Here is a 20,999-nt window from a genome sequence, read left to right as displayed (position 1 = left end):
TGTCCGTAAACACACCACCCAGCTGGTCTGCGCATGCTCTGAGGACGCGACTAGGGATGCCGTCTGGGCCAGCAGCCTTGCGAGGAAACAGATACAGAAACAATAACGCCTGGGGACGGAACCAAAGGGAGTGACATAAATAGTACAGGTAATCAAGGAGGTGATGGAGTCCAGGTGAGTGTCAACAAGTGCTGGTGCGCGTGACGATAGTGACAGGTGTGTGTAATAATCATCAGTCTGGTGACCTAGAGGCCGGAGAGGGAGTATACTTGACAGGTTACTACATGATTCCATATGTGTTATTTCATAGTTTTGATGTCCTCACTATTATTCTACAATGTAAAAAAATAAAGAAAACCCCTTGAATGAGTAGGTGTATCCAAACTTTTGACTGGTACTGTATATTCATTTATACAGCACAGTATATATAATTGAGTAGTTCCTGATAACATCATTGCTCGCCTCACAGTAGTAATGACCTCTGTCCTCTGGCTGTACACTGCTGAAGGTATACTCATTTAAAATATTGGTTATTTTGTCCTTGTCTTTGAACCAAGACCATGAATGCACTTCAGGGTTGCTTTTCTGCACTATGCAAGTTAATTTGATTTGATCTCCTTCTTTGATTGTAGACAAATCCTTATTTGTTTCAATGTGCACTCCTACAGGAGCATCTGAAAGAGAGAGTATTCCAATTGAATAAAAACTGTGTAGGCTGCCTTCATTGTCTATGTATTAAAAAGTCAATTCCACAATATAAGCATGGATGTGAGACAGAGACTGCCAAAAACATTATTTAAATTAATTATTTCCCTAATGATACAAAATGTATGTCTGGACTACACAAATAGGGAATATCTCACAATTAACATTTGATTGTAACAATATTTGAGTCGTGGGTCCCATGTTGGTTTACAGCTTTGCAGTAGTAATTCCCGCCCTGTGTAGATGTGATAGATGGCGTCAACAATTCTGTTCCACAGAATTCAGTCTTTTGACTGAACCAGGAGTGGGTAGCATTGGGGTGCCCTCTGCTGGGACAAGTAAGGATTGACAGACCGTCCTTTACATTTGACAAATTTACAACAGCCTTCGTCTCCTTAGGGCACATATGTCAGAGTCAAGGCCCGCGGGCCACATCCGGCCCGCAAGAAGGTTTTTTACGGCCCCTGGGATGATCTTGATTTATTATTAGAACCGGCCCGCAGCAAGCCGGCAGCCCGCAGATCTTTTACACGCACCAATACTACATTTCCCACAATGCAAAGGTGACGCACCGAGCAGTAGGCTGCTTCATTTCAATATTTATTGGCACAGCAGTCGTCAGCATCACAGTAAAATTAACTTTCAGATACCCATCAAAAATGGCAAAACGGAAGGTGGATACTGAGAACCGGGGGTTTCAAACAAGGTGGGAGTCGGAGTATATGTTCACGAAGGTAGCTGGAAAACCTGTGTGTCTTCTGTGTGGAGAAAGTGTGGCGGTACTGAAAGAGTATAATCTGAGACGACATTATGAAACGAAACACGCGGACACACACGCGGACGCAACTGTCAAGGCCAGTTTTATTTTGGCAGAAGAGATCGCTAAATCAGCCCGGCCATTTACGGAGGGGGATTTCATCAAAAACTGCATGATTAAAGTTTGTGACGAAGTTTGCCCAGAAAAAAGGCAACTCTTTTTAAATGTGAGTCTGAGCAGAAACACCATTGCCGAGAGAGTAGACCAGTTGTCCATCAATCTAAAAGAGCAGCTTGTGAAAAAGGGAAAAGATTTTATTGCATATTCCTTGGCTGTGGATGAGAGCACCGACATTTCTGACATTGCCCAGTTGTCAATTTTCATCCGCGGAGTGGACTCCAACCTAAGCGTGACAGAGGAGTTTTTGGCTTTACGTCCTATGCATGGCACAACTACGGGGCATGATTTGTATGAAGAGGTGTCAAGATGTGTAAATGAGATGGAGCTGCCTTGGGAAAAACTCGTGGGTTTGACAACCGACGGAGCACCTGCGATGTGTGGACACAGGAGCGGACTGGTGGCGAAGATACGGGAAAAGATGCAAGAGGAAAACGCGACAGGTGAGCTGACAGCTTATCATTGTATCATACACCAGGAAGCGTTGTGCGGTAAAGCCTTGAAAATGGAGCATGTAATGAGCATCATCACGCGCACAGTTAACTTTATCAGAGCCAAAGGTTTGAATCACCGCCAGTTCAAGGCATTTCTGACGGAGTTAGAAACGGAGCATGGTGATTTGCCTTATCACACAGAGGTGCGATGGCTAAGCCAGGGAAAGGTGCTTCAAAGATGTTTCGAGCTTCGTGAGGAGATTTGTCTGTTCTTGGACAGCAAAGGGAAAGACACAACACAACTCCGAGACGAAATGTTTCTGTGTGAAATGGCTTTTCTGTGTGACATTACGAGTCATCTGAATGCAATAAACTTGCAGCTGCAGGGTCGGGATCGTGTCATCTCTGATATGTACAGTACAGTGAAGGCATTTAAAACCAAACTGACTCTGTGGGAGACGCAGATGCGGAAAGAAAATTTGAGCCACTTTCCCAGCTGCCAGACCATGAAAGAGAAGCTCTCTACCAGTGCGTTCCCGAGCACACAGTTGGCTGATAAAATAGGTATGCTTGCCGCTGACTTTCGACGCCGATTTGCTGACTTTGAAGCACAAAAAAGCAGGTTGGAACTGCTCGGTAACCCATTTGCTGTTGACGTGGAAAGCTCACCACCAAACCTCCAAATGGAGTTGATTGACCTCCAATGCAATGATGCACTGAGGGCAAAATATGCGGCAGTGGGTGCTGCGGAGTTCGCCCGTTTCCTCCCCGGCACAATGCCCCAGCTGCGCATCCAGGCTGCTCAAACGTTGTCTATGTTTGGCAGCACATACCTGTGTGAACAACTGTTTTCTTTGATGAACCTGAACAAAACATCACACAGAAGTCGACTTACTGCTGAACACCTCCACTCAATTCTGAGGATTTCTTCAGCTCAGAGCCTTACCCCGAACATTGATGAACTTGTGGAAAAGATGGGACACCACCAAGTATCACCCTCAACCTCAAACAAGTGAACATTACTGTGCAATCACATATTTAGAGTTTTTACTCAGTTCAAGTTTAAAAGTTAAAATTTAATATTTGTTTTCACTGCATGTTACTTCTCCTTAAACAAAGTGTTGTTTTTGATTAATAGATTTTTGCACTTTATTTTTTTGTATTTCAATCCAATTATATTTTAAAAATATTTCAGTTGAGTGGATGATAGAAAATTGCTATTATTGTTTTTTCTTTGAAGTAAATTTAGCCCACTTTTGCTAAAATAGAAAATATAGTCTACTGATGGTGCCTTGAATACCGGTTTCTTTCATTTAATGTTCATGTTATGGGGATATTTATATAAAGGAAATTTGTCTTTTGTGTCTGTTGAAAATTAAAGATTACTGACAGAGCCATAAGAAAATATTGCTTTATTTATCTGATCATATTGTAATATATTTGTTAGGTTTTCAGTAGGTTCAATTAGGTTCACTAGACTATATGCGTCATTTAAAAATTTTTCAATGAACATTCGAACAGTCCGGCCCTCGTCTTGTAGCTGATTTTTTTATTTGGCCCTCCGTCCATTTGACTTTGACACCCCTGCCTTAGGGGAATCTTTCAAAGAGAAGACAAAAAAGTAATCATAGAAATGGCTAAATTCTGAAAACAAGAAGCACAAAACATCATATCAAATTAGTAGGGTAATTTCTTTGTTATAAAAAAATGGTTTAAACAAAAATAATGCAATGGACATGATAAGGCCAATCAAGCGCTTTATTCAATCTGTATCGCTAAAACATATACATTTAAAAGGTAATTCCAGATTGAGCCAACATATGCAGCGTTTACCGTGAATACACGGGAACATTGCCTTTATATTTCAATCACGTTGAACTTCCGCGATATGATGAACACAGTTTGAACTAGAAAGTCAGTAATGAACTCACATTCAACCTTCAGCTTGATGCTCTTGCTCACACACTGGTGTTTGGTCCCCTGTGGTTGACAGGACAGCACCCTCCCATCATCCTGCCAGCTAGCATTAAAGCTGACCATACTGCTTTCACGGTTATCCTCGTAGGTGGAAAGGCGTTACGGTCTGACCAAGCCCTGTGAACTCTGGGTGTGATCCACATGCCCGTGACGTGAAGCATCGACTCTAACTGTTGATGGGTTCAACTTCTCAACTCTAACCTGGCACGGATCATCTGCAGTGGCAAGACATCAGACAGAGACAGAACATTATATTGTACATTACAAAATGTAAGAGGGTATAGATCTTGAACGCAGCATTGTGCCTCCGTCAGTCCAAGGTACATTTTCCAAGACCATGGGTGTGTTCAAGACCTCTACCCTATTGCAAAAAGCATCATGTACACTAATATATATTGTAACCGGTGCATATAGGTACAGACAACACTGTCAATCGAATAGCTGTGATTATTTTGATTATTATTGGAAATTGATATCCAGATGTATCTGTAAGGTGAACTTGCCTTCAACTGTAAGATTCACACCTGCTTCAGTCATCAATTTTCCAACCTTTCCTATATATCTGGATTTGTAGATCTCACTGTCGGTCTTTTCCAGGTTGTTGATGAGTAGGATGCAGTCGCTTTGTGTGGCCCATCCAAAATTCACAGAACCAATGTGCTTTATTCTGTCGGCAAATTCAGGGACAGGGGTTTGGGCCTTTGTGTTACTGTCTATAATTGTGGCAGTGAAATCATGCATGGTGTCATTCCACTTTGCATTTTTCATCCAAAACCATTGATCTTGTTCATTTTTTATAAACCTGGCAACAGTGCATTTGATTGTAATGCAGGAACCCTCCTTTGCGGTCAAGTGCTCTCCAGTTATGTTGAAGGGTATTTCAAGTTTGCAAAAGGAAACTATGATGGACAAAGAGGAAAGCAAGATTAGAATAGTACAGTTTTTTTGTATGCAATTTTCCCAAGTATATGGTACATTGTCACAATGCTTAGTAAAAAACTCAGAACAGATTTATCAAAAAGGCAGTTTCAAAACTCTAAGCACGTTTTCAATAGACTAAGTACAACACACACAATCATACAGTCACTTTTTCACTAAAGTTAATTAGTGTTTCATCGAGAAAAACCTGTTTCACATGTTCATAGAAAGTAATTGCTTTTCACAATGCAATACTCACATTACTTTTGATATGATGGTCTTCTCATTTGTTCAAATACATTTCACGATTACTTAATCCGACTGCTCTTAATTTATAATCACTTAACCGTTTGGTAAACCTATAGATTTTAAATAGGTTGGTCTCGTAATGTATGAACATATAAAGTATGATACTTTAATGTATTATTATGATGATGACTATTCTGATTATATTCACAGTAAGTAAAAAAAAAATGATATTGACAAGATCAGAGATGTATGTAACAAATCTATCCCCTAAACAGTTATTATGTTTATGTATATGATATATGTAGTACCAGTCAAAAGTTTACACCTACTCATTCCAGGTTGTTCTTTATTTGTACTATTTTCTACATTGTAGAAAAACAGTGAAGACATCAAAATGAAATTACACATATGGAATCATGTAGTAACCAAAAAAGTGTTAAACAAATCAAAATACATTTTATATTTAAGATTCTTCAAAGTAGCCACCCTTTGCCTTGACGACAACTGTGCACACTCTTGGCATTCTCTCAACCATCTTTGTGAGGTAGTCACCTGGAATGCATTTCAATTAACAGATGTGCCTTGATAAAAGTTAATTTGTGCAATTTCTTTCCTTCTTAATGCGTTTGAGCCAATCAGTTGTGTTGTGACAAAGTTAGGGTGGTATACAGAAGATGGATCTATTTGGTAAAATATCAAGTCCATATTATGGCGGCGAGAACAGCTCAAATAAGCAAAGAGAAACAGCATCATTACTTTAAGACAAAAAGGTCAGTCAATCTGGAAAACTTCAAGAATGTTAAGTTTCTTAAAGCAGTCGCAAAAACCATCAAGCACTATGATGAAACTGGCTCTCATGAGGACCGTCACAGTGTTTGACACTTTTTGGTAACTACATGATTCCTTGTGTTATTTCATCATTTTGATGTCCTCACTATTATTCTACAATGGAGAAAATAGTAAAAAGAAAGCCATTGAGTGAGTAGGTGTGTCTAAACTTTTGACAGGTACTGTACAGTTGAAGTCGAAAGTTTACATACACTTATGAGTGAGCTTGTGACCTGCATTTTTCCAACAATTGTTTAGACAGATTATTTGATTTATAATTCACTGTATCATAATTCCAGTGGGTCAGATGTTTACATACACTAAGTTGACTTTGCCTTCAAACAGCTTGGAAAATTCCAGAAAATGACCTTCTGATAGGCTAATTGACATCATTTGAGTCAATTGGAGGTGTACCTGTGGATGTATTTCAAGGCCTACCTTCAAACTCAGTGCCACTTTGCTTGACATGATGGGAAAATCAAAGAGGGCCAAGACTTCAGCAAAACAATTGTAGACCTCCCCAAGTATGGTGCATCCTTGGAAGCAATTGGAAGCAAAGGACCTTGTGAAGATAATGGAGGAAACAGGTACCAAAGTATCTATATCCACAGTAAAACGAGTCCTGTATCGACATAACCTGAAAGGCCGCTCAGCAAGGAAGAAGCCACTGCTCCAAAACCGCCATAAAAGCCAGACCACGGTTTGCAACTGTACATGGGGACAAAGATCATACAATTATGTGGACATATTGACGCAACATCTCAAGACATCAGTCAGGAAGTTAAGGGATTTTCACTAGGATTAAATGTCAGGAACTGTGAAACCTGAGTTTCACAGTATTTGGCTAAGGTGACTTCAACTGTATGCCATTAAACATAGCAAGCACTTTAATCCTAAGTGATAACGGTGAGTCTACACATTTTTGTATGTGACCCCAGTGGGAATTGAACCCACAACTCAGATGTTGCTAGTGCCATGCTCTTACTAACTGAGCCACAAACGCCCACTAAAATACATAAGTACACTACAATACTGTAAAATACTGTATATGATTACAAAACAGGTGGAATGTGTATGATTGCCATCCATATGAGCATGTCAAACTCTTTCAAGCCATGGATGAGGCATGCAATGACAGCAATCCAGACCTAGAGTATCTAGGGCTTAGATTCACCATGCCTAAAGGTTTTTCCCCAGGTGCTTGAGCTACTGTGACATCTACTGTGATGTTGATGAGATCCTATGGCCAAAAGATCAAGGCAGGCTGGATGAAAACGAGTTCCTATTATGATTTTAAAGTGTAATTTTATATTAACAATGCATACTTTTTTTGCATCTACTGTGATGTTGATGAGAGCCTATGGCCAAATGATCAAGACAGACTTGATGAAAACGAGTTCCTGTTATGATTTTAAAGTGTATTTTTATATTAAAAATGCATACTTTTTTGCATCAATGATTTGATCACACAATGGATAGAAATCATGGAAATGTGATTTTCAGTCTATTTTGATGGGTGTGAAAACTGTAGCATATTACATTCACAAGGCAATTTTGAAATACACTACATGACCAAAAGTATGTGGACACCTGCTCGTCGAACATCTCATTCCAAAATCATGGGCATTAATATGGAGTTTGTCCCCCCTTTGCTGCTATAACAGCCTCCACTCTTCTGGGAAGGCTTTCCGCTAGATCTTAGAACATTGCTGCGGGACTTGCTTCCATTCACCCACAAGAGCATTAGTGAGGTTAGGCACTGATGTTGGGCGATTAGGCCTGACTCAGAGTCAGCGTTCCAATTCATCCCATAGGTGTTTAATGTGGTTGAGGTCAGGGCTCTGTGCAGGCCAGTCAAGTTCTTTCACACCAATCTCAACAAACCATTTCCGTATGGACCTTGCTTTGTGCACAGGGGTATTGTCATGCTGAAACAGGAAAAGGCCTTCCCCAAACTGCCACAATGTTGGAAACACAGAATTGTCTAGAATGTCATTGTATGCTATAGCATTAAGATTTCCGTTCACTGGAACTAAGGGGCGTAGCCCAAACTATGAAAAACCGCCCCAGACCATTATTCCTCCTCTAGCAAACTTTACAGTAGGCAGGTAGCGGGCAGGTAGCGTTCTCCTGGCATTGCCAAACCCAGATTCCTCCGTCAGCCTGCCAGATGGGGAAGCGTGACTCATCACTCCAGAGAATGCGTTTCCACTGCTCCAGAGTCCAATGGCGGCGAGCTTTACACCACTCCAGCCGACGGTTGGCAATGCACATGGTAATCTTAGGCCTGTGTGTGGCTTCTCGCTCATGGAAACCCATTTCATGAAGCTTCCGACGAACAGGTTTGGGCTGACGTTGTGATCGAAGACAGATGATTTTTACTCGCTACGTTCGTCAGCACTCCGCGGTCCCATTCTGTGAGTTTGTAAGGCCTACCACTTCACGGCTGAGCCGTTGTTGCCTCTAGACGTTTCCACTTCACACTAACAGCCCTTACAGTTTACCGGGGCAGCTCTAGCAGAGCAGAAATTTGATTAACTGATTTGTTGGAAAGGTGGCATCCTATGACGGTGCCACGTAGAAAGTCACTGTGCTCTTCAGTAAGGCCAGTCTACTGCCAATGTTAGTCTATAGAGATTGCATGGCTGTGTGCTTGATTTTATACATATGGCTGATATAGTCGAATCCACAAATTTGAAGGGGTGTCCACATACTTTTGTATATATAGTGTATGTATCTCACAAAACCTCAGTCTCAACGTCAACAGTGAAGAGGCGACTCTGGGATGCTGGCCTTCTAGGCAGAGTTGCAAAGAAAAAGCCATGTCTCAGACTGGCCAATAAAAAGAATAAGATTAAGATGGGCAAAAGAACAGACACTGGACATAGGAACTCTGCCTAGAAGGCCAGCATCCCGGAGTCGCCGCTTCACTGTTGATGTTGAGATTGGTGTTTTGCGGGTACTATTTAATGAAGCTGCCAGTTGAGGACTTGCGAGGCGTCGGTTTCTCAAACTAGACATTCTAATGTACTTGTCCTCTTGCTCAGTTGTGCACCGGGGCCTCCCACTCCTCTTTCTTTTCTGGTTAGCGCCAGTTTGCACTGTTTTGTGAAGGTAGTAGTACACAGTGTTGTACGAGATCTTCAGTTTCTAGGCAATTTCTTGCATGGAATAGCCTTCATTTCTCAGGCGGGGAATAGACTGATGAGTTTCAGAAGAAAGTTCTTTGTTTCTGGCCATTTTGAGCCTGTAATTGAACCCACAAATGCTGATGCTCCAGATACTCAACCAGTCAAACGAAGGCCAGTTTTACTGCTTCTTTAATCCAAACAGTTTTCAGCTGTGCTAACATAATTGCAAAAGGGTTTTCTAATGATCAATTAGCCTTTTAAAATGATAAACTTGGATTAGTGTGGTGGATTCATTTCTGTATTATTAAAGAGAGAGACAAACTTCACACACCAGTCAGAGTTATACTTAAACTACATCTTTAATAATAATTAAGCATTGAAATAGCATTTGACTTTCAACAATTCACCATCTCTAATGAACCGTTGAGAGTGTCAACATAATGGCAACTGAGATCTTTTATAGCAAAGATCCATCCCCCTAGTCGACATGACAAACCACAGATAATAGGAACTGTTCACAAAGAAAGACTTTTACTTGAGAGAGGAGTATCCCATAGCCAGATAGCATTCGCTATAAATGATTGTTCAGTTTGGTCTCGAAGACAAGGTTCTAATCTCGTTCCTGGTACTTCAGAGTACAAAAACACCAACTCATCCAATGGCATATATCAATAGTCAACTCTAGATACTCCCAAATCAAGTAAACCCCCTCTCGACCTCACTCCTGGACAAACTCACTGAGGGGAGTGAGCCACTATCCCAGGATAAGTGTAAGATCAGAGAGGACCTACAATGTTTCCAGACACTGCCATACACCTCCCACAATGGGAAAAGGAGGGAGTGACTGGCGCACAGACATTGTGGAGACTCAATCAAGTACACTACAGTGGTAGGCTTGATTACCAACAACGACGAGACGGCCTACAGTGAGGAGGTGAGGGCCCTCGGAGTGTGGTGTCAGGAAAATAACCTCACACTCAACATCAACAAAACAAAGGAGATGATTGTGGACTTCAGAAAACAGCAGAGGGAGCACCCCACTATCCACATCGACGGGACAGTAGTGGAGAGGGTAGTAAGTTAAGTTCCTCGGCATACACATCACGGACAAACTGAATTGGTCCACCCACACTGACAGCGTTGTGAAGAAGGCGCAGCAGCTCCTCTTCAACGTCAGGAGGCTGAAGAAATTTGGCTTGTCACCAAAAGCACTCACAAACTTCTACAGATGCACAACCGACAGCATCCGGGCTGTATCACCGCCTGGTACGGCAACTGCGCCACCCACAACTGTAAGGCTCTCCAGAGGGTAGTGAGGTCTGCACAACGCATCACAGGGGGCAAACTACCTGCCCCCCAGGACACCTACACCACCCGATGTCACAGGAAGGCCAGAAAGATCATCAAGGACAACAACCACCCGAGCCTCTGCCTGTTCACCCCGCTATCATCCAGAAGGCGAGGTCAGTACAGGTGCGTCAAATCAGGGACCGAGAGACTGAAAATCAGCTTCTATCTCAAGGCCATCAGACTGTTTAACAGCCACCACTAACATTGAGTGGCTGCTGCCAACCTACTGACTCAACTCCAGCCACTTTAATAATGGAAATTGATGTAAAAATGTATCACAGCCACTTTAAACAATGCCACTTAATATAATGTTTAAATACCCTACATTACTCATCTCATATGTATATGTATATACTGTACTCTATATCATCTACTGCATCTTGCCATCTTTATGTAATACATGTATCACTAGCCACTTTAAACTATGCCACTTTATGTTTATATTCCCTACATTACTCATCTCATATGTATATACTGTACTCTATACCATCTACTGCATCTTGCCTATGCCGTTCTGCACCATCACTCATTCATATATAACAAACCTCCAAACGAGCTTCAATGCTATACAACACTCCTTCTGTGGCCTCCAACTGCTCTTAAAAGCCAGTAAAACTAAGTGCATGCTTTTCAACCGATCGTTGCCCGCACCCACCCGCCCGACTAGCATCACTACTCTGGACGGTTCTGACTTAGAATATGTGTAAATTACACAATGAGACAATAACAAATAAGTGCATAGGGCCAATCATTTCCCTAAGCTAGAAATGCAGAAATATTTTTTGAGGAAAACATAATAAAGCTTACCAGCTTGTTTGCTGCATTAACTAAGGTTGCATATCTTCCAAGTCTTTATTGTCTTATTTGTCCATTCATCAGTTGCCTTCATTTTTTGGGCATCTAACTTGACCTTTAGCTTTATTGTTGCACCACAGAACAGGCACTTCTTTGATGCGACTCCTATTGATGTGTTACAACTAGGACACAGCTTACAGCTGGAGCCAGGAGCCATTCTGCATGAAAGGTGGATACGAAAGTGTCAGAAAGAATAGCCCTATACACATAACTTTGACTGATGGAATGCACCAGGGGAGGTCCACTCTGGCATGGGGCTTGAATTGTGAGATACAAACTCTACTAAGAATAGCAATTCATAAAGAGAGTTTGGCCAACTAAGGAGATGATGTTGAGTTCACATTAAACGTCAAGCCCTGACCCTTTTCAACCCCATTAAATAAGTGCTGTGTGTGTGTTTGAAGGTGACATGGGTTTCAATGACTCAGTCATATGGGTCAGATCTGATAATGGACCTTGCCTGGTACTAAAACTAAGCTTGAGACTTTAACATTACCCCACATTGTCACGTCCTGACCTTAGTTATTTTTTTATGTCTCTATTTTAGTTTGGTCAGGACGTGAGTTGGGGTGGGCATTCTATGTTTTGTGTTCTATGTTTTCTATTTCTATGTGTTTGGCCTGGTATGGTTCCCAATCAGAAGCAGCTGGCAAACGTTGTCTCTGATTGAGAACCATACTTAGGTAGCCTGTTCTCCCACTATGGGTTGTGGGTAGTTATTTCTGTTTAGTGTTTGTTGCACCTTACAGAACTGTTCGTTTGTCGGTTTGTTGTGTTTGTTCAGTATTCATCTTCATTCAAATTATTATGAATACGTACCACACTGCACTTTGGTCCTCTTCTTCTTCTTCCGACGACACGTCAGACTGTAATGTAAAAATATGTCATACAAACTGTTGACTACTATTGTAACCTAGATATAGGTTACCTGCCATAGCCTCAGGTGCATAGTGAGTGTTGTTAGTTGACAGATTAAACAGTACCTGGGCCAGTGGGATTTGGTTACTTATTTTAAGCTACAATTGTTTGAATAATCTCCTCCAGTTGGTTGGCATGTTTAAACTACAACCTGGTTTGGTTTTTGAAAACACAAGAAATGGGAAGAAAGCTGAATTAAAAGAGAAAAGGTCTCCACTTAAAATGCAGCCAGAGGATGGATGGAGAGAGGGAGAGGGGGAGAGAGAGAGAGAGGGGGGGGGGGGGGGGGAGAGAAAGCGAGACCAAGGCCTGTACTCTGGAGCGAGATTGATTTGGAGGTGGAAGGTCCGTCATGGCCTGGGGCGGTGTGTCACAGCATCATCGGCCTGAGCTTGTTGTCATTGCAGGCAATCTCAACGCTGTGCTTTACAGGGAGGACATCCTCCTCCCTCATGTGGTACCCTTCCTGCAGGCTCGTCCTGACATGACCCTCCAGCATGACAATGCCAGCAGCCATACTGCTTGTTCTGTGCGTGATTTCATGCAAGACAAGAATGTCAGTGTTCTGCCATGGCCAGACAAGAGCCCAGATCTCAATCCCATTGAGCATGTCTGGGACCTGTTGGATCGGGGGGTGAGGGCTAGGGCCATTCCCCCCAGTAATGTCCGGGAACTTGCAGGTGCCTTGGTGGAAGAGAGGGGTAACATCTCACAGCAAGAACTGGCAAATCTGGTGCAGTCCCTGAGGAGGAGATGCACTGCAGTACTTAATGCAGCTGGTGGCCACACCAGATACTTTTGATTTTGACCCCCCCTTTGTTCAGGGACACATTATTCAATTTCTGTTAGTCACATGTTTGTGGAACTTGTTCAGTTTATGGCTCAGTTGTTGAATCTTGTTATGTTCATGCAAATATTTACACATGTTAAGTTTGCTGAAAATTAATGCAGTTGACAATGAGAGGACATTTCTTTTTATTGCTGAGTTTAGCTCTATTAGGCAGGGGTGTCAAACTCATTCCACAGAGGACCGAGTGTCTGCGGGTTTTTGGTTTTTCATTTCAATTAACACCTCGACAACCTAACCAGGTGAGCGGAGTTCCCTAGTAATTCGTGACCTTGATTTATCATTCAAGGTTGGAGCAGAAACCTGCAGACACTCGGACCTCCCATGGTAGGGGTTTGACACATGTGGATTAACGTAATGAACCACTCAAACTAGTTTAATCAGGTGTGTAGATTTCTAATTTCCTTAATTTTGTGGCTCTTGTCAAATACTTTCTGCAGCACACAATACTGGTCAACATGAGCTACCAAAATGATTCTGATGTGTGCCAGGCCTTGCAGTCCCAAAATAGAAGGGATTTCAACAGGCAAGAGCCCCCCCCCCCCCCCCCCTCCCCCCCTTCTAATTTCCCGCATTTTGTGGCCAGAGTCAAGTACTTTCCATAGAACAAACTTCACATCAGGGTAGGATATCCGAAATTAATAATTCATGTATGTGTGTGTTATATTAAACATAGAGGAAGTAGTAGTAATAAAGGAAGTAGTAAAATAAAGGAAGTAGAGTAAAATGTAGGCAAGCAATAAACATTTCAGAACTTGTCAAATAAGACATCTGAAGACAGTAGCCTAGACATTGGATGTAGGCTAAACATTGGTACCGCTTCTTGAAAATAGAATTGTGTAGATATGTTAAAGCAACCAAACATTTGTCAATGTTATATTTTATTTTGTGCATTAATTTCATTATTACTTTATTTACTTCGTTTCTTAATTCTATAGTTATACTGTTTGTTGTATAGCCTGTTGGAATCTCAGACGACCAGAACCTTAATAATAATCACCATACTTACTTCACAAACAATAATTATACTAGTTGACTTTACGGACACACAGTAGGCTACTGACACTCGCTCCGCGGTGGTCGTGAATGGGTATGAGGGCTGGACACCCTGCGACCCAGACCCTACTGTTGTCTATTACACATACTAATGCCTCGTTCAAATGCTATCGGAGTTCTCAGAAATTCCTAGTTCCTACTGGGATGTTTCACTTGAATGACCCCCAAAATAGGAATAACAAGTGGGAAATTAGAAAATTATATTGCCAATCTTATCGGTTTAAACATTGTTCCGAATTCAAAAGCACTTGAACACAATCATGTCGGAGTTACAACTTCCCATTTCCCACGAGAATGTGAAGCCAGCATAATACAGCGTTTAAGTGCTCGTCGGTACCTGGAAACTGACATTCTGACTTGCTAACGGTTTGAACGCGTTACAGTAGCCTAAGTATATAACATGATTGGCATGACCGTAATAATCATCATGGAAAGGCCTTGGAAGTGCCATAAGTGTAAGCCAACATAATTCATTATTTTACATTAACTTGTTTAACATGTAATAAATGCATTATGAAGACAATTGTGTAATTTAGTCTCCACGAAATATGTAATGCGTAATGACGAAAATCGTGTACTGTTGCCTATACGAAAAAATGCCCTTTCTGATTACAAGTGCACCAGTATCCCAAAGTATTAAACGAAATCAAGCATAGAAAACAGCACTGGCATTAATAAAACCATTTTTTCCCCATGAATTAAGTCGCACGTAATGTGTGTATTTTCTCACAAATTCTGTTCAGCAAGTCTAAAACAGTACATATAGGCATACAAATACACATTTTAAAACAGGATAAAATGAAGGCAACATTTTTGTATATTCATAACGACGAATTAGACATAAAGAAGAACAACAATTAAATGTAGGCTGTCGTGTCAATGGTTTTTGCAAAGGCTTGTATGGAGCCTAGTGGTTAAATTTGTCTTTTCGAACGAAATAAGTAGCACATAAATTCGTGTCTTTTCTCACGAATTAAGCAACACAAATACGCACACAATTTGCTAAAATGCATTATGTACACAAATGCACGAATTGAATGTGAGATTGTGTTGCCACCACTCATGTTATCTACATTATTAAATGTCCATGTGGGCTGTGCTATGTAGGTAAAACCCTATCGTTCTCTCAAACAGAGAATCAGTGAACATACAAATTCAATTAGGAGAAACGACCGGGATTATACAGTCGCAGTACATTCTAATGACCTATACATGACATTTCTACCTTTAGATTTTGTGGCATAGAGAAGGTTAAAATATCAGACAGGGGAGGTGAGATAAATAATACTCTGAGCAAAGGAGAATGTTTTGGGATTTTCACCCTCCATACACTATTTCCTTAAGGTCTTAAATTTGAAATGCCTATGTATTTTATGTTGTACATTTGAAAATGAATTATGCCCCTATTTCAGATTACTCTGACGTTTTTCTTACACTGTACCCAAGGATTTATGAAAACTTGCTTGGTAGGTTGATGTCCTCATTGTGGTTTTACAGACGTGTTTTAATACGTTTTATGTACACACTTTATTCGAATATTTATGAAATGCATATTGTTATATTTGGTAGCACTGATTTGTTTTTCACCTTGCCTCCAACCCCATTCGATGCGTGGAACGGATGTGGGTGGGGCTAGGTCTACATAAGGGTGCTATTTTAAAAAACTCACAAAAGCTTATTAAAGATCAGTGGTACTATCAATGGCAATGTGCTGGTTACTTCCTTTTCCTCATACATTTATAAATACACACAACCATCAAAAGTAAGGTAGTACCTCAATAAATAGGTTTAGGATTAAATCAAAATGCCAAAACATGAAAGGACAGAGGAGAAAAACGAGAAATGGTTTGACCTCTACTTCTCCAAACCATGTCTTTGTCAGTCCTTCCCCATGGTGACACAAGACAGAATCATTACAAAAGTAACATTACATGAACTTCCTTAAAAAATATGTATAACCCTCCCAAAAATACTTGCTTCAGCTGACACAGGGCTGAAAAATACAGAAGTACCAAAACTATTACCCACAGTAGCTTCAGTTAAACAAAGTCTCTGTATCATCATAAAACATTCAGTCTGGAATATGAGAAAACACAGCAGTGCTGTATAATAGAAGCGATAGTACTGTGTGCTATCTCCCACGTTTCTAGACAAAATTGCTGTGTCACTCTCCACCAATAATAGCCTTGACGTTGGAGTAAAGTGATGTATCTTCATCTGTCTCTCGTACTGGCTTACCGTTCTCGTTCTCCACGTCCTTCCCTATCATCTCCTCCCCTTTCTCCCCTTCCACCTCTTCCATCACGCCACTCCCCTCTCCACCATCTTTTCCCCCCTCATTCTTCTTCTCTCGTTTGATTTCGACGTAGTCGGACTCTGTGGGAGTGATCTTCTTCTCTGCCTCCTCAGGTGTCTTCTTCTTCAGTAGGGAGTAGTTGATACTGGCGTAGTCCACCTCTTTTGGTTCTTCCCCTGGGGCAGAGTGTCCCGCAGCTCCACTGGTCTGGAGCCCTCCGTTTTCAGTTCCCTCCCTCAGCTCCACCTGCAGATGTGTCTGTTCGCCCATCACTGCCTGTCCTGCATCTCTCTATGGAGAACATTACATAAATAACTGTGCTAGGAGTCTTTTGTTAGCTTGGTGGTCCCAGACCTGTTCGTGTTGTCTTGTAAACTCCTGTTGGCATGTCAATGCCAACTGAATGTTGGTAAAGCTGAATAAAGAAAGAAACTGGTACGGCACCTGTTGGTCTTCACATGCCACCATCTCCAGGTTCGTGAAAGGGCTTTTGGAGTCTGAGTTCTTTGGGGTCCTCTCTTTGCGCCTAAGGAAAATATTACAAATTAAATGATTCAATAACTGTATTTTGGGTGGTTAGAAAGCACTTCCATTACAATATGGTGAAAGGCATTGGCACTTTTGACAATTAATCTGATGTTCTTGACAGTAAATATAGATATGTAAGACAATCTGCAATTGATTTTTAAAACAACATACTCAGTGAATAGTATCTGTTCGACAGTAATAGAATGCATGTACTTTTTATTTTTCACTGTGAAACACAGGAAGATACAACCGATGGTGGCTGAGCAGGCTGCACCAATCACAAATGCAGTAATCAGTGGTGGGTTCAACAGCATAGCCAAGATGTCTTTAGATACTTCCTCTACAAAGAGAACAACACATGTATGATTTTAGAAGTGGCTCAGAATACTAAGAATCCTCTGAAGAAAAAAGCATATTTTCTCAATCAAAGCATGTACTGTACATCTATCTATATGTTGCATTCATATTGGGTGGGACTGGGAAGCTGTGGCTCTCTAACAAAGTATCTTAACTTATATCTTTACATCCGTGTTTTTCTTCTTCTTCTTTTAGGGTGACTTGCAGCTTCTCTCTCACTCTGCCCACTTAATTTCTGCTGAAGCACAAGGTCAGATAATGTACAGTACTTACGTGTCACATTCAATTTCAGTGTCTTCTTGGTGGTGACGCCTCCATTGAAGGTCACCAGACACGTGACCTTGTTGCCGTGATGCTTAGCTGAGGGGGTAAAGGTCAACGTTGAGAAGTGGGTTGTTGTGATGCGGGTCAGATCCTCTCTCCTTTGTGTAGTGGTGTTGTCTCTGAGCTCAGTGATGTTGTCTCCTGTCCCTCTCCATGTCCATGTGATGTTAGGAGGAGTTCCAGAGCAGATCCCCGGGGCGGTGCAGGTCAGGGTAGCTGGTTCTCCCTCTGTCAGAGGAGGAGTCAACACTGAGGGCTTCTGGGTCAGAGCTGGACACAGAAAATACAAACTCTGAAGTGAATTTTACATATGTGCACCAGACATCAGAGAAACATAATTAGACCCATGTTAAACTGCCCCAAAAATTCCACCACTATTTAATAAAAAAGCAGACTTTGGAAAGGGAGACTTGGGGAGGGGTATCTTGGCATTTGTGAATTGGAGGTATGTACCTGTATGTTGCAGTCAGCATACACATTTAATTGTACCTGTTACAGTGTACATAGTCATGCTATACCTGTTACTGTGAGTTTAAATGTTCTTCCTTTCATTTTGAATTGATACTGTCCAGCATCATTCTCTCTGATGTCGTTGATGATCACGCTACAGTTCCCCTTTGTCAGGTCTGTCTCCAGTAGATACACTCTGTGGTTATAACCCTCCTGAGCTTTAGAGGAATTTTTGGAGTGGAAAATTATATGATGATCCTTTTTACGTTTGCCATTTGCAGAGTATTTGTACCATACTGCTGCGTTCTGCTTGACTCTATCAGAGTGATTGAAAGTACATGAAATAACAGCACATAGGCCAGTCTGTGCTGTTATTTCTTCTGGACTGAAGATGATGCTGTTTGTGTTTGCAGCTGATGGAGCTGCTGCAGTAGGGGAATGTCCTGATGGAGGGAAATTAATAATCATGAGTAATACAGGAAGCACTTGGATACTACTTCACTTGTCCGTAACATTTTTGATGATACAGAATCATTTTTAGATTAAAATGGGTTTTAATTGCCTTACCACTGCAACTACCTCATCTATACAAAATGTATGACACTTTAATGATTAAAGGGACCCTACTTTGACATGTTGCTCTCTCTGCCAGAGAGAAGAGTAGAGCTGCCCAGATGAAGACCCACATGCTGCCTCCACTGCCTCGATTAATCACCCACAACACCAGGGTGTGTCCTCTTTCACCTCTTTCTATGGTCTCCTTGTCTGTGTCCACAGCTCTGCAGCACAGAAAGAGTATACATATGGCCATATATACCTCTGTGATGAATTATGATGGATTGTGCACAAAATTGAATTGTTTCCACGCCCACCATGCGTCATGCGTAGTGATCATGTGAGATGAAATGTGTATTTTTTTTTAAAGTGAGCACTCAGTTTGACTTGATGATGATCCGTTTTGGATCGTAGCGTTGTCAATAAAGTGGTGAATAGGGAGCTTCAACAGAGTGCAGGCCTTCTTGTTGACCATAACCATAACAATTCATCCCATTGCCAGCTGTGAATACAGAGGCATTCCTAACATCTGACATGATCTTTTCATGACACGTTTATAAATTGTTACAAACTTCTTAGCACATTTTTTTCCCAACTGTAATTTAATGCATGGAGAGAAGATATCAAAGTCCTAGTAATGTTTTATTTTACCCTAATTGTCTGGAATCTATTTTAAAAACCACATGGTAACAGAGTAATTACTTACTTTTTACCTAAGTCACATGGGGAGTCATTGTAACAAACAAAGTAACAATTGTTTCTACCAAGGAACAAGGAGTTACTCGTTTTGTTAAAGCATTTCAAGTTGTGCCCAGAGTTGCCCATTTTTTTCCAAGCACTTAAAAAATACATATTTATTTTTGCCATGCAAAGAATAAGACTAATCAGCACATTACCTCTCTTTGTGTGCTCTCTCTTCCTGTTGACTGTGAGCCCTGTGTGAGTCTCTGATGGGTGTGAGCTGTCACTTCATGTCCTCAGTCTGTTACTTCTCCCTCTAACCTGGTGCTGCAATCGAGGAAGTCGAACACATCAACCAACCCATCAAACCCCACCAATCCACACATACCGCCCAGCCATACTGTACTGTATCTAGACCATAATCAACCCAAACCCATCAATTCATACTGATCAACCAACACTACAATCCCCATCGCTTTTATATTTCGATAAATTATTCAAAAGCAGTAATACTATAATTTTGTGTAGTTTTAAAGCAAATGTGCATGTAGTCATAAATCAACATAATTCAATCCACGCTACTATGCCTCTTTTAATAGTTTTGGTAAATGCTTGATTTTACAGCCCTGTGTCAGCTCGTACTGTATGTGCCTGGTGGTTGTACATTTTCAATAAGTAATATTTACTAGTTGCACAACGAAGCAAGTTTTGAAGGTATTTTTGGAATGTTTTTTAAGGAAGTGTCATTTTACTTTTGGAATGTTTCTGTTTTTTCACAATGGGGAAGGACTGACAAAGACGTGATTTGGAAAAGTAGAGGTCAAACGATTTCTTGTTTTTTCTCTATTCCTTCAGTTTTGCATTTGAATTTCAAAACTTTCAAGGGGGCAAAACCATTCATCTTGAGACGACGGGGGAGATTGTGTACGTTACTAATCACTGAAAATATCAAAATACCCAATGGATCATGATAGTTTCTAGTCAAAAAAAGTAGGGGTGCAAAAACATACATTCGCACCCCTATTTTGAAAGTGGGGATGCAGCTGCTCTGTTTGCTACATTGCTCTGGCGCAGCCACTGTTTTGTAATCAGGCCCCTTGACCTTTTTTTTTTCCACATTTAGTTACATTACAGCCTTGTTCCAAAATGGATTTCAAAGAAAATCCTCATCAATCTGCACACAATACCCCATAATAACAAAGCAAAAACTGGATTTTAGAAATGTTTTCAAATGTATCAAAAAAATTATCAGAAATACCTTATTTACTTAAGTATTCAGGCCCTTTGCTATGAGACTCGAACTTGAGCTCAGGTGCATCCTGTTTCCATTGATCATCCTTGAGATTTTTCTACAACTTGATTGGAGTCCACCTGTGGTAAATTCAATTGATCGGACATGATTTGGAAAGGCACACACCTGTCTATATAAGTTCCCAAAGTAGACGGTGCATGTCAGAGCAAAGACCAAGCCATGAGGTTGAAGGAATTGTCCGTAGAGCTCCGATACAGGATTATGTCGAGGCACAGATCTGGGTCTGCAGCACTGAAGGTCCCCAAAAACACAGTGTGATACCGTCATTCTTAAATAAAAGAAGTTTGGAACCAC

At 41.1% G+C, this 20,999-nt stretch overlaps 1 protein-coding gene and 1 pseudogene across 1 annotated transcript; both read right to left on the bottom strand.

The window, feature by feature from the left end:
* The window catches only part of LOC139377155 (B-cell receptor CD22-like), a 30,794-nt pseudogene extending 22,475 nt beyond the window's left edge, over nucleotides 1-8,319 (bottom strand).
* A 5,691-nt stretch (nucleotides 8,320-14,010) lies between these two features.
* Nucleotides 14,011-20,042, bottom strand: LOC139366192 (myeloid cell surface antigen CD33-like). Its single transcript, XM_071103397.1, has 7 exons — nucleotides 19,609-20,042; nucleotides 18,785-18,936; nucleotides 18,226-18,600; nucleotides 17,657-17,977; nucleotides 17,240-17,366; nucleotides 16,943-17,024; nucleotides 14,011-16,789 (listed from the first exon to the last, which is right to left on the bottom strand). The coding sequence occupies exons 2-7, from the start codon at nucleotides 18,843-18,845 to the stop codon at nucleotides 16,367-16,369; spliced, it is 1,389 nt and encodes a 462-aa protein (XP_070959498.1). The 5' UTR covers nucleotides 18,846-18,936; nucleotides 19,609-20,042; the 3' UTR covers nucleotides 14,011-16,366.
* Nucleotides 20,043-20,999: the final 957 nt, after the last annotated feature.

This window comes from Oncorhynchus clarkii, chromosome 2, assembly GCF_045791955.1.
Source record: "Oncorhynchus clarkii lewisi isolate Uvic-CL-2024 chromosome 2, UVic_Ocla_1.0, whole genome shotgun sequence".
Classification (NCBI taxonomy): Eukaryota; Metazoa; Chordata; class Actinopteri; order Salmoniformes; family Salmonidae; genus Oncorhynchus; species Oncorhynchus clarkii.
The sequence above is the reverse complement of the archived record's forward strand: the minus strand, read 5'-3'. Positions and strand labels throughout refer to the sequence as shown.